The following is a 14,094-nucleotide window of genomic DNA, read 5'->3' as shown; positions in this document are numbered from 1 at the left end:
TCGCCGCCAACGCCCAGCTGCGCGAGGCCGACGTCCACCGACTGTGCGAGAGGTGGTAGGAGGGTGGCTCACCAGCACCAAGAGGTGGTAGGAGGTGGCTCACCAGCACCAAGAGGTGGTAGGAGGTGGCTCACCAGTACCAAGAGGTGATAGGAGGATGGCTTACCAGCACCGAAAGGCGGCAGGAGGTGGCTGACCAGTATCAAGACGCGGCAAGAGATGGCTTACCAGCCCCAAGAGACACGGACAGCAGCGGCAATAGACAGACGAAGAAGAGGGAGAGACTGCCGCACACCGGACTATATGATGGCTACCGTCAGCGGGAGAGAGAACGACAAATGGCAGGGGCGACATGCCCAGCGACGTGCGCATCCGACCGCCGCCACTCGCCACACGTCCCCGAGAACGCTGCTCCCAAGACAGCAGAAGGTTTGGATGCATCACATCCCAGCACTTCCAATCCAACACCTTAACTCATTGTTATTCAAGAAGCGATGCTCGCCATCTTATCGAGATGAGTGCGAGAGAAACCACGTGTTTATGGGGGCATTATAATTACAACACAACGTAGCCCCGATGGCGTATCATCTGTTTGAGACTCCACCAGCTGGAGGCCGTGGTCAGCACCGGCGGTTCGGAGCAGCATCCCTTCGTGACCTATGCAGCGCAACGACGCGAAGCACATGCACATTGTGCAGCCCTTCCAGAGGACCCTGCGCGGCGCTACGGCACAGCCATCTGTCACAACAACCCCGCCAGAGGACCCTGCGCGGCGCTACGGCACAGCCATCTGTCACAACAACCCCGCCAGAGGACCCTGCGCGGCGCTACGGCACAGCCATCTGTCACAACAACCCCGCCAGAGGACATCGCGCGGCGTTTTCTGCCACGAAAACCCTGCCAGAGGACCCTGCGCAGCGCTGTGAAACAGCGTTCTGCCTCAACAACCCAGTCAGAGGACCCTGCGCGGCGCTGCGGCAAAAACAATCTGCCACAACAACCCCGCCAGAGAACATTACGCGGCGCTGTGGAACAGCCTTCTGCCACCATAACCCTGCCAGAGGACCCTACGCAGCACTGTGGAACAGCCCTCTGCCACGACAACCCTGCCAGAGGACCCTGCGCAGCGCTGTGGAACAGCCTTCTGCCACGACAACCCTTCCAAAAGACTTTGCGCAGCGCCGCGGCACAGCCTTCTGCTACAACAATCCTGTGGAAGACAGCAAAGTGCAAGCCCCATTACTGCCGACATGAAAGACAACCGTGCAAAAAGACAACGTAGACAACCGTGCTAAAAGGCAACGGAGACAACCGTGCAAAAAGGTAACGGCGTGCAAGACGGCAATGTGCATGTTATCCGGTAAAATCTTCATAGACACCTTGTGGTAGAATACGACGTGTGATATATCAGAGTAAAACCTTGAACCAGAATGCAGTGCAAGAGCACGATGTGCAAGACAACGTGCAACGTTGCAGGACAATTCTATGAAATATGACTTTATGTCAGAGCACTACGTGCAGGACAGCCACCGCGCAATCTAGCAAGACAGCCAAGAGCAAGACGATATGCAAGAACCTGGTGTAACCCTGAAACAGGACGGCGTGCAAGATACGCTGAGCGACATTGAGGCAAAACCATGCGACCTGGCGAGATGAAAATGCTAGACGAAGATGCGTTAAACACCTTGAATAACATTGGAAGACAACTATGAGCAGCATTGCGAGACACCCCGTAGCACCTTGTAAGACAGCCGTCTGTAAGACAATGACGTGCAAGACACTCATTCAAGCCTCCCCGGGCAACCCTGTACAAGCAGCCGACGCACACAATCCCATGACTAACTGAATGGCAACGCACTGCTAAACGGATGCAAGACATCCCGCGCAGACATGCCAGTCTACCGGGCAAATACATGTCAACGGCAAACAAGCCAGGGTGCCAGTCAGAGTCACAGGGTATCGATTCTCCGCGATGATCTCACCCTTCCAGCGGGGATGACCTGCAGGCGACGTACAACCATTTTTGGCAGGTGTGCGTGAATTGGCGCGTATATATATATATATATATATATATATATATATATATATATATATATATATAGATATATGTCAACATCTCTCTCCCCTCCCTCTCCCTACCCCTCCTTCTCCCTCTCCCCTCCCTCTCCCTCTTCCTGCCTTTCTCTCTTTCTCTCTCTCCCTCTCTCTCTTTCCACGGCTTACACTGAATGATCAACCCCATCACCTTTTCTGGATCCGACCCCGGACCAGCACCAGTCCTGAATCCTATCGGTTACGGCTGCTGCCCTGGCGCGGCACTACGTCCAGTGACGGCTAGCATCCCGCTCCTTCGCCGCCGGCGCACCCCGACCATCGTGCCACCGCGCCGCCGCCTGCCAAATGGCGTGCAACTGGTGACCTAACGTGGCGCCAACCGCCAGGGCCGCGCCCAACCCCAGCACCAGAGTCAAGGTCACGCGCCGCCGCCACGGCGCGCCAATTCCACTCGTCTCGCGCCATCGGTGCCGCCAATCACGACGAGCGGACGCCGCGAATTGCGAAAATGTGGTGCACCTGACCCGGAGTCAACGGCCGTAAACTGACCGAGGCCAATTAGCTGTAATGGCCGCATGGTCACGCCGTTCCCGTGGACGCGCGGACCAGAGACGTAATGTGTTTTAGGGACCTAGTACCAACACCAGACACACGAGTGCTGGTCTGCAGCCGGCAAGCTTTGTCTAGATCACCACCGTCACCAGCCTTCCATGCATCCAACACCGCCCGGCATTTTCCGTTAACTACGGGTCAAGTTTCGACATTGCCAGCTCGGGTCCCGTTTTGGCGCCGTCGGTACCGATTTAGCACCCCGTGTCAGCGCCGTGGCACTGTCATATTGCACGTCTAAACTAGGCTGCTTATAGCCGCTGCATAGACCGTTTAAATAAAAGAACATAACTAACTGGATGTTTTCGTTCCAGCTTCGCAGAAGTAAATCATGACGCGTGTGCCACAATGAGAGACAAACTTCATGTCAACATCATGTTCTGAACTTCTGTGATTCTTGATTTATGGCCTGGTTTACAAATCTCCAGATTTTGTGGGGAAACTGGCGCCAAAATTGCCCCAAAACGAGGCGGGGAAAGTAAGAGGAAGTTGAGCAAAAACATAAACAAAACCCTTTCGGCCAATTCAGACATGACGGAAGGACACCAAAACAACGGTTGCTAGGAAGTGGCAGCCCGATCTCCAGAGCAGACGGCGCCAGTTTTGATACCTGGGTCAACGGGCCACGGCCACAGCGAATAAGACGGCGAGACGCACACACTCGGATAGCATCCAGCAATCGGCGGTCTTCTCACGCCGAAGAGCCGCGCCAGTGCCCGAGCCGGCCGGGGGTTGTGCAACGCAGTCCCGTGCGGGCGTGTCGGGGCGGGGGCGCCCGCTGCGCGTCGCCCGTACGACGTTTTACCCATTGCAGGCTTCAATTCTGGTCATTTTAGAGGCCGCTGTTTGGGCACTCCCGGGGCTGGCCGCAGTTTGGCAATACCACGACCGTGCAGCTGTCACATTGTTGGAGACACTGGGGGGAACAAGTGGAACACGGAAACAATGGAGATGGAGAGGCAACTTGGTTTCGTCAGCAACCAATTGGCACAGCCCTGTCTACAAACAACAGAATACCACGGTCTTCTGGAAGGCGGCGATGTGTTGGTGACAGCCAACATATGACCGAAGGCAGGCCACAAACCACAAATAATTCCACGAGTGGGTGAAGTGTACGGTCTACGCATGGGCGATTGGTCATCCCGGGAACCGTTGCTATAAATTGGGAAGCGACACCAAAAAAAACCTACATAAATAGCGTAAGCGACTGCAAAAAAAACCAACACAGGAGCGTCCCTGAACAGTTAAAGCCTAACGACACGCCAGTGGCGTTCTCTGCTTGGCGTAGCAGAGGTCAGGTCGATCAGCACATTTTTGCGATAAAAATGCGGTGTGAGCCATGGTGCCCTCCGCACAGCCGTGCGTGTGTCCGTACCCGCCGTCTTACGGTCAGGACCTTCGCGGCTGGCTGATGTGAGCAGTGCATGCCATGTACCGTGACATGACGTCCGGTCGTGTGATATCGCTCAGAAGACCGGCTACTGTTCAGTGCACACAGCTAACAGCCGTCGGGAGAACACGCGGGACACCTTGGCCTTTCCTACCGTTCGGTCAGAGTTAAATGTACGCTGAGCACTTTGTGCAGTTTGGGACTGGGGCTCAAGTAAATCTCCTTTCACGTGGTGGCCTTCCAACACAAAACTACGGTTGACATGAGGGCCAGAAGGTAATCGATCGCACCGTTGTCCTCAGCATCTCGTTGGGTTTTCTTTCATTGCAAGTCATTCGGCAATCGGACGGTTGTTCCGAAGATGAGTTTTGTCGCATCATCGCATCGTTTCTTTGTGCATCCGCCATTGTTCGTGCGGTGGCTAACGCATCACTATAGGGGATATTTACATGTCATGACACACCGCGACCACAAACGATGGCGTTAGCGGGCGTGAGCCGGCGACCACAGCCGTGCCAGTGAGGGCTCATGCCACGCCGTGCTATGTTCCTTCTTAAAAGCAGTAAAGCACATCCATTATAATCCGGCGACTGTGCCATGGCCATACAACAATATATGATCATGCCAAGTCATGTATCGTCGCACTGCGTGTGCCCTAAACGGTAACATCTCAGCAGCATCCCTTCCTGAGGGTGACCAGCACGACAAATCGAGCTGACGAGCACGTGCCGCCGCTACGGAGCGGGGTGCCAGGCCAGCATCGGCAGTGTGCACGGCGGATGGGGCAGTCGTTGATGCGTTCGTTACTTAAGCCAACGCTCACGACCGGCGTATTTAGGGCCGGACACATACATCCCCAGACTTGTCGTCGTGGCCCGCTGCACAAACCAAACTAAACAGTTTGGTGCCATAAGCTTGTTCTGTTGAAGCATGTGCTCTCGTCAGTCTAAAAGTGAAGATAACTCCATCCCATGATTTAACTGGATTCCAATATGTAATATCTGCACACGCTCCTTAACATGCCACGAAAAGCGCGCAATTAAAACATGGACGAACAAGCCTTCTTTATAAGAATGCTTCGAGCCTCGCTGAAAACCTGTAACCATGACCTTTCAATATCAGGAGGAATGTGAAAGGCACCCGTTCCTGATGATACCGTTGCGCGAAACATACCGCAGAGTACGTCCGTTATCGAATCCGACAGCACACAGCGTCTGCTGCCTTCCCAAACCGGGCCGTTTCCTTGCGAACCATCGGCTGGTGTTCGCTTCCGCAGCGGTGCCGCCCCATCGCCGGCTCCCGCCTTCTCGGGAGCGGCGCTCACGTGAGATCGGTGGACCGGCGGCCGTTTGTGGTCGGGTCGTCTGGCTGGACGAGGGCGCCCGCTGCCGAGGGCGTTGGATCGAGACCATAGTCTCTCAACTAGTCCGTCGTACGACTTATCGCATCAAAGGGATCCAGCCAGCATGGGCCCCGAGAAGAAGAGGAGCAAAGACTGTCTCATGTCGTTACGGACACCCAGGAGCCCCTGACTTGGACGAGAACTGCAGCGTGAACTCTTGAGTCTCCTAAAAAGCTGCCCTCCATCTTCAGCTCATAAATGACCCCATATTTATCCTTGCGCACAGGAAGACTGGTCTGGTCTGGTCTGGCGTCTGCAGGAAATCAGGCCTGACGGAGTCTCAAGAGGCGTGGTTACTTAACGACACGTCGAAGTGGGAGTGCATTCAGAACTGGCACCGGTCCCAGCCTGCCCCTCCAAATATCCCTGGCAGGTCTGGGGAGATTTCATGAGATTTGTTAGGGAGACTGTAGTCCATTTGGCAAAGCGGTCCAAATCGAAGACCCCCGCGTGGTATGTCCTAGCGGCTACCGCTGCTCAGAAACAGCGTTTCAGCGTAACCAGCGAGTCAAAACAACTTAGACACTGATTTAGTTATTTGCTGATTACTGTTTGAGCATTAGCCAACAGCACCTGCATCCTGGTCAAGCATCACTCGAATCTTTCGGAAGGGCAAAGGAGCTCTATCGACACAATATCCCCACTCGACTGCTCTCAAGTGGAGGGGGATTGGCAAGGTCTATGCGGACCTGCCAGACCATGCTGCATGACGGCACGGCACATCTTCGTGCAGTCATGGATATAGCTCAGGACCAGTGTGTCTCTGCAGCATGACATTTCTCCAAGATCCGGGCTCACACAGCGTAACTATTCATTATCTTGATGGAAGTAGCGGCCAAGACCACAGATGTGGAGTCAAATAAGGTAGCGTCTGGCTCCTCTCCTTCCTTGCTAGACGGATGTGGGCGGCTTAGCTCCGCCTAGAGCTACTCTCGACCCCACCCCCTCCCTCCTCTGTACCGTCCCATGCCTCCAACAGGTCAAATTCTGGTCGAACGAAGCCTAGTTTGTCGTTGGTCGCGAGAACCATTCAGGTACGAGAATCTAAAAAAGAATAAGAGGGCGTTGCGTCAAGTGGGGCAGCGCCGCCTGCGGCAGCGTGACGGCCAACCGCGTCGCCCTCCCGCGGCAGAATAAAAGCCCAGCCGCACAGACACCAGACACCAGTCACTCGCCAGCAGTGGTGTTCATCTCACAGCGCCACGGCAAACATGAAACTGGTGAGTGCGGCCAGCGAGGTCGGTGCTTCATATCGTGGTTGCCCATCGTATTACAGCGGGCGCCTATGCAGTCACTTGAGCGCCGTGGTAGGTCTAGCAAAGCTAGGCCTGTCGATGGGCGCCCGTTTCTTCATGTGTTCGGGTTAGTCAGACAGTCTTCAGTGTAAGAGTACTTTTTGCTCCCAAGGAATCTAAACGGTTGCATATGAAGCTATTTTGGCAAACAACGAGGATATTAGGACTGGCTGAATGTCATCAACGAACCCTAATGGTAACCCGAATGTCATCAACGGAAGGTAAATGTGACATCCAAAACATTCGCACCATACCCCATTGGCCAGACTCTATCAGGACAGACGTGCGAGCGTCAGGCTCCAATTTCAACAGTCCCTGGATCAGTCTCAAACGCCACGCCGCCAGTTATGGTGCTGTCAGATGCTGCACGCATTCCATAGCTATCCATTGCCAACCCTGCATCCACGGGAGGAGCTTGATAAAAGAAGCTGGTCTGGCAAAAGGTGCTAAACTGCGTTTTGTCACGGTAAAATAATACAAAGCAATCTCACCCCTTGCTGCACCGCTGGGTTGGCACTCCTCTGACGTCAGCTGGGTGTGTTTCCAGTTGATCGTAGCCTCGCTGGCGGCTCTGGCCTGCGCTGATGGCCCGCGGCCGCAGCCGGCACCAGCCTCCTACCAGCGGCCGGCAGCCCCGGCACCAGCCTCCTACCAGCAGCCGGCGGCACCGGCCGGCTACGGTCAGCCACTCGCCATCCTCAGCGAGGAGAACGTCCACCCGGGCGACGGCACCTACCAGTTCAGCTTCCAGACCGAGAACGGCATCTCACGTAACGAGAACGGCAGCCCCAAGGCCGGCTACGGCAAATCCGAGTACGGCCAGCCCACCGGCGGCTACGTCCAGCAGGGTGGCTGGAGCTACAGCGACGACTACGGCAACCCCATCCAGGTGACGTTTGTTGCCGACGAGAACGGCTACCAACCGTCTAGCGACATCCTGCCGACGCCGGTGCCGACCGAGTACCCGCTGCCGGTCGTGCCGCAGGTGTACCAGGGCGAGCAGAGCTATGGATCTGCCCCAGCCCCCGCACCCGCCCGCTACAGCGCCCCGGCTCCTGCTGCCCGGCAGTACAACGCTCCCGCTCCTGTGGCTCCTGCTCCTGCTCCTCGGCAGTATAACGCTCCCGCTCCTGCTCCTGCCCCCAGGCAGTACAGTGCTCCTGCTCCAGCTCCGGCTCGCTACAATGCGCCTGCCCCTGCTCGCAATTACTGAGAGGGATGGGCGGGGAGTGCTGAGAGTGTCGCAAACAAGTGTGAGAGGCTGTGAGGCTGCATGAGTGATATATTTATACGCCGGTACTGCTTAAAATACATGCGCGTGCAACATGAGCTGTGTTTACAGCACCTTTATTACCATGTGCGGCTGAGACATATTATATTAAAGAAATAAATGGTCAGCAGAATGATGGGCTGAATGAAAAGGCAGTTTTTCCATCCAGTAGTTCACGTTCCGACCAGATCCTTGGTCGGGCTGCCAGGAACCCCTAGGTGATGGATCGACAACGCCGGGCTGGTAGTCACCTTGCATGGCTGGTCCTGTCGCACAGGTTGTACTTGATGATGACAAGTGTAGAAGATTAAGACAAGTATATCATTCAGATCACCCTATAAAGCCTTGATGATCAGGCCTGGTTCACGATGAAAAGATTACTGGGGGATCTACGGCGTGAAGGAACTGGAACACTTAACCATACTCGACAGCACGCGAACAATTCCCTAAAAAGTGACATAGCGTGCGACCCTAAGCGTTGTGTCCGAAAAACTGCACTCTTGTTGCAGTAAGGTGACGGCAGGCCACGGGTACGTGTTGCACGGTAAGCGGGTCAGAGCATCGACTGCGACGTGGTCTGTCGCCAGCCAGTAACAGGTGACGGTGCGTAGGATATGTGCGGCCTATGCGTAACCGGCAAAGGGCAACTTCCTCCCTTCTTTTGTCGCCAAAACACGACTGCCATAGTCCAGTACGGGGTTTCACTGACTTAAGCTTGTTGGCGCCCAGCGAGTTCCAGTGGAACCGCCATCGCTTCTGCATAAACGACGACACTGCGGACAGTTACATGTCTTGAACTGGCAGTGGTGTTATAAGAATGCGTGTCCCTGTCGTAGCGCGTTTTGCTGCCGCGTCAGTAAGATCATTCCCGTGGATCTCCGCGTGAGTTGGGATCCAACAGAGCATGACCGTTTTTCCTGCTCGATCCAGCGAGCAAAGACGCGATTGAATGTCCTAGACTAGTGGATTCGACGAGAAGCCACCAACAGCTAGCAGGAAAAAATCAAGTACGAAGTGCTATCGTCTATCTCAATAAAACAGAGATCTTCGCTGATGACTATGAGCTCGAAAGTGAAGACCGCTACGTGTGCAGGCCGTGTCAACGACCGTGATGCGGATGCACGGTCAAAAGCCCCCTCGACACCTGCATCCGCCTTTGAACCATCCGTTTGAGTCCTCACGTATCCGTCAAAGGAGGCTATAGGCTGTAAGGCTGCGTCTTCAACTTCCGTCATGAGAACGTGTTGGTTTTGCATGTTTGATAGCAAAGCATCCAATCTTGGCGAAACTAGCTCCCAAGGAGCAGCCGTAATGAGTTAAGGTCTGATGACACGTCGTAGGCTGAAGCCGCTCGCGTCTGGAAGTTCTTGCATTCGTGCACAAAAGGGAGAAGTCTGTGGCGACCTTTGAAGTAGAAAAAGCCTTCGTAAGCTACGCGAAAACACTGCTTTGTGGGTGGAATGATCTGGGAACTGCGCCAGCGTGATCGTCTAGCGCAGTCCTACCATCAGCCTTCGCAATGCTAGTAGGGGCTCGTGAGCTTCCACGAGACGACTACCTATGGGCGATGTTCGAAAAGCCCCTGTGGCGATGCGTAGTGCTGCGTGGCGTACCGTGTTCAAAGTACGTTTGATCAGGTCTGAAGCACCGTCATACATAAAACAGCCGAAGTCAAGTCTTGCACGAATCAGGGAACGGTACAGGAGTAAGAGCGTCCTCCTATCAGCACCGTTTGATGTACGGCACACGCACCTTAGGATGTTAAGAGATTTTAAACACCTGTCGCAGAGATTTCTTATGTGCTTTCGGTATGCTAGGCATCGGTCAAACCGTATACCGAGAAATGTCACGGTATTCCCATTTGCGACGTGTTGCCCATGCAGTCTGATTTCCATTTCAGGACAGTGACGGCGACGGTGACAGAAATGAACTGCAGTTGTCTTCGATGCGGAAAACTAGAACCCGTTGAGCACACACCACTTCTCCGGACGTGTGGTAGCCAGCTGCAGCTGTCGCTCCGCTGTGCAAGTGGTCGATGACCTGCACTAAATAGCGAATTCCTCTACGAACAAAGAACGGCTGATCTCATGTGGAAGCGTGTCTGTCCTCTATATAGTTAATCATCACTGCGAAAAGAATGGCACTTAATACGATGCCCTGGGGTACACCATTTTCCTGCGAATACCTGTCAGAGGATAAGAACCAACACGCACCCGAAAAATATGTTGGTCTAAAAGCTTTGTGAAAACTTTCCCATGTGACCGCGGATACCACGATCGAATAACTTCATCAAAATGCCATGTCTCCATGTGGCATCATAAGCCTTTTCTATGTCAAAAAAGATGGCGCCGGTATAAGGTTTGCTAACAAACCCGGCCCACACTGGGGTGTCAACAGTTAAGATGTTAGTCAATCGTGCTCCTGTTCTCACGGAATCAACACAAGCATTCGTAAAGGAGTTTTGACGTTCTTAAGTCCATGAGAGTCGCATATTCACCATCCTTTCTATGACCTTACAAAGCGAAGATGCAAGGGCGATCGGGTGATAGTCAAGGGCGTTTGCTCCACTTTTCCTGGGCTTTAAAATAGGCACTACTGTGGCCTCTCGCCAAGTTGGCGGGAAGTTACCTGACTCCTATATCCAGTTGAAAAGTGCCAGCAGCGCTCGTAGTGTACGGGGAGGAAAATGGCGCATCATGCCATTGTGGATGAGGTCGGGCCCCTCCGCTACTCTACGCAGTGAGCGAATGCCTGCTTGAAGTTCCATCATAGTGAAATGCTTGTTGTACGTCAGTACGTCACCTGTATAAAAAATAACTTGCAAAGTCACATCGCGTCCTGTGCCGCAGAAATTGTGGATCGCAGGTGCCATTTCGGCAACGGTCCGACAAGGCTTCCCCAATGGCTTCTGCGACATCACTTGGGTGAGTGATGTCTTGAATTCCCAGTCGCAGTACGGGAAGTGAAACTGCTGGGTGCGATACAGAGATTACTTTAATGCTGCCCCATACATGTGACGTCGGCGTGTGATGATTCAGTGAGTTGAAGTAGCTGCTCCATGATGCACGTTTCGCCTCCCGTATGGTGCGGCATGCGGCCGCGCGTGCTTGCCTGAAAGCCATGAGGTTGAACGTAGTGCGGTGCCGGTCAAAAGCCTTAAAAGCTCTCCGATGTACGCGAATGGCGTCATGACGCTCGTCGTTCCACCAAGGTACAGGGATACGACGAGGACATCCAAAGGTACGTGGAATGTATTGGTTCGCCGCGCCAAGAACAAGAGGCGTGAATTCCTCCCCATTGGGCGTCGCAGAGTCGAAATCGTTAGAAAAGATTTCCTCCAGGCGGGTCTCAAGTCCGCTCCAGTCCGCCTTCTTCAAATTCCAACGCTGAGGCTGAGCACCAAGAACAGTACCATAACGGTACCGAACCCAAACTGGAAAATGGTCACTTCCGAGGGGGTGCTCTGAAGCATCCCAAGTGAAGTCTGGTACCAACTGCGGACTACAAATGTTCAGATCTAGCACTGACGATCGTCCTGATAGCAATACCAAATGAGCTCTTGCTGCTGTATTTAAAACACACAAGCCTTCGTTACGCACGAAAACCTCATATAGCTTACCGCGGGTGTTCGTGGCAGCACACCCAAATAAAGCATGATGTGCATTAAAATCGCCTAAAACCAGCAGATGTGGAGGAGGTTGAGAGGCTAACTCTCGTAGTTCCGCAGATGGAAACGGGGCCCCAGGTGATAAGAAGGGAAGGCAGACAGCTATGGTGCGGAGGTTAAAATTCACCGTTGCTGCGACGGCTTGCAAGCCTGTTATTAACACCAGACGCTGTGTAGGTACGCTTTGGTGTACAGCTAACAGAGCGCCACCGTAAGCAACGGTGTGTGTGTGTGTGTGTGTGTGTGTGTGTGTGTGTGTGTGTGTGTGTGTGTGTGTGTGTGTGTGTGTGTGTGTGTGTGTGTGTGTGTGTGTGTGTGTGTGTGTGTGTGTGTGTGGTGTGTGTGTGTGTGTGTGTGTGTGTGTGTGTGTGTGTGTGTGTGTGTGTGTGGTGTGTGTGTGTGTGTGTGTGTGTGTGTGTGTGTGTGTGTGTGTGGTGTGTGTGTGTGTGTGTGTGTGTGTGTGTGTGTGTGTGTGTGTGTGTTGTGTGTGTGTGTGTGTGTGTGTGTGTGTGTGTGTGTGTGTGTGTGTGTGTGTGTGTGTGTGTGTGTGTGTGTGTGTGTGTGTGTGTGTGTGTGTGTGTGTGTGTGTGTGTGTGTGTGTGTGTGTGTGTGTGTGTGTGTGTGTGTGTGTGTGTGTGTGTGTGTGTGTGTGTGTGTGTGTGTGTGTGTGTGTGTGTGTGTGTGTGTGTGTGTGTGTGTGATTGGGGCTTTACGACGCACTCAGCTGCTGAGGCTATATGGCGTCGCCTGCCTCTCACCCTGGCAGGAAGGGCGGGCACCGCGGGGAATCGAACCCCGTACCTCTGGTTTCCCAGACGCGCAGAGTCTTGGCATCGCAGAGTCGAGCAACGGTGTCTGTTGCCATGTCAATGCGGAAGGTGGTGTAACCTTTCAGGCTGGAGCCCGCACCAGGCGCCAACTTTGTCTCCCGGGGACACACGGCTACCTGGCAGTGCGCGCTTAAAACTGTCTGCAAGTCCTGGGTGATTGAACTTACACCTCTACAGTTTCATTGTAAGAGAAATTGAACGAGGAGGCTTCAAAAGCACCGTAATGTTTTAAAAGAACTCAGCAGCGCTAGAGCCCGGCCGATGGATGCTGGTCCTGTCTTCAGAGCCCGTTGCCAAAGAGACCGGGCGGATCCTGACGCGGATTCGGGAACCGCCGCCATCTGGGGTCGGAGGGGCCTGCGGGAGCTTCCACGCGCTTTCGGGGCGGCGGGGGGCCTCCTCCGTTGGAGCGGTCACCTGGTCCGCTCCAGACAGCCGGTTGGCTGTCTTGGCACGCCCTTGGTCTGCCAGGCGTGCCCGCTTCGCCTTACGGGCGCGCCGTCTGCCTCGTAACGCCTTAGCGTCTCTGCCGTTCGCGAGCACGCGTTCGCCAAGGTTGCTTTGGTCGTCGGGCTGGCAGACAAGGGGGCAGCCGATAGCGCCTGGTTACCCCGGCCACGCCGAACTACCGCCCATCCCCGTTCTCTGCCACCGACGGCGAACCTCCCGCGGGGGACGAGGAGGTTGGCAGCACGGTCTCCTTCGACCGCTCCAGCGGGGATGGGTGAGCCAGGGCTGCCAGATTGGAGTTCAGCGCCCAGTTCGTCCAAACAACATAGTTCCGTTATATAATTCCGTAGCATAATTCCGTTGTGTGCTCGGAAGAAGCGCATTTCCCACAGGCAGACTTAATGCGACAGTACGGTTAGCTATGGCCAACGTGGTCCTTCTCCCTTTCGGGGGTCGGGTGTTTTTTTTTGTTATAAGATACCATGCAAATTTCAGTGAGGCTTCGGCACTGGGGCTCCCTACCCACCACGGCGCCCAACTGGAGGACGGTCCAACACTCCCTCGAGAAGCGGTCGCTGCAAAGGCTACCCCAGTGCTATACAAGGCGAACGACGCCTCCCACACGGCCAGGTGTAACCGGGGAGACCCCTCCCCGTCCTGACTGTGGTTCAGCGCCGCCGTACCTTGACCCCTTAAGCCGCTGCGCACGGCCTGGCACCCCAAGCGGAGACCCGCACGAAGCACCCAGCCGCAGCACGAGCAACACGCCGCTAGACCTGTGTGGGTCCCCACGTGCCTCCCATGCCCCCGGATATCTTGGCCAAAGTGGAGTGTTGGGGAGCGCCGTGACTGGCCCGCACGAGGCGTCCCTCAGCCACCAGGATCCGATCAACCCGGGGACGTGGGTGAGGGGGCACGGCGACCCGGATAAAACGAGCATTAGGAGTGATGAGTGAGCCGGATGCGGGAGAGCGGGTACGGAAAGAGAGCGGGCGGGACAATGAGCAGGAGCTCACGTACCGGCAGGGTCACTACGCCCTGAGAGGAACAGCTTGCGCTGTCCACCCGTTACCGGAGCTGGGACCCGAGGGGGTGCTAGTTCCCTACACCGGCCGAAGGCGGTACC

General features: G+C 54.9%; 1 protein-coding gene across 1 annotated transcript in view; it reads left to right on the top strand.

The window, feature by feature from the left end:
- Positions 1-6,667: 6,667 nt before the first annotated feature.
- LOC119098938 (prisilkin-39-like) overlaps positions 6,668-14,094 on the top strand; it is a 39,402-nt gene continuing 31,975 nt past the window's right edge. The window contains exons 1-2 of the mRNA XM_037221996.1: positions 6,668-6,676; positions 7,503-7,736. Coding sequence (XP_037077891.1) covers positions 6,668-6,676; positions 7,503-7,736 — 243 coding nt within the window. The remainder of the gene's footprint in view (positions 6,677-7,502; positions 7,737-14,094) is intronic.

This window comes from Pollicipes pollicipes, unplaced genomic scaffold (genome assembly GCF_011947565.3).
Source record: "Pollicipes pollicipes isolate AB1234 unplaced genomic scaffold, Ppol_2.1 Scaffold_2555;HRSCAF=2994_pilon_pilon_pilon, whole genome shotgun sequence".
Lineage (NCBI taxonomy): Eukaryota > Metazoa > Arthropoda > Thecostraca > Pollicipedomorpha > Pollicipedidae > Pollicipes > Pollicipes pollicipes.
Note: the sequence above shows the minus strand (reverse complement) of the source record. Positions and strands in the feature narration are given on the sequence as shown.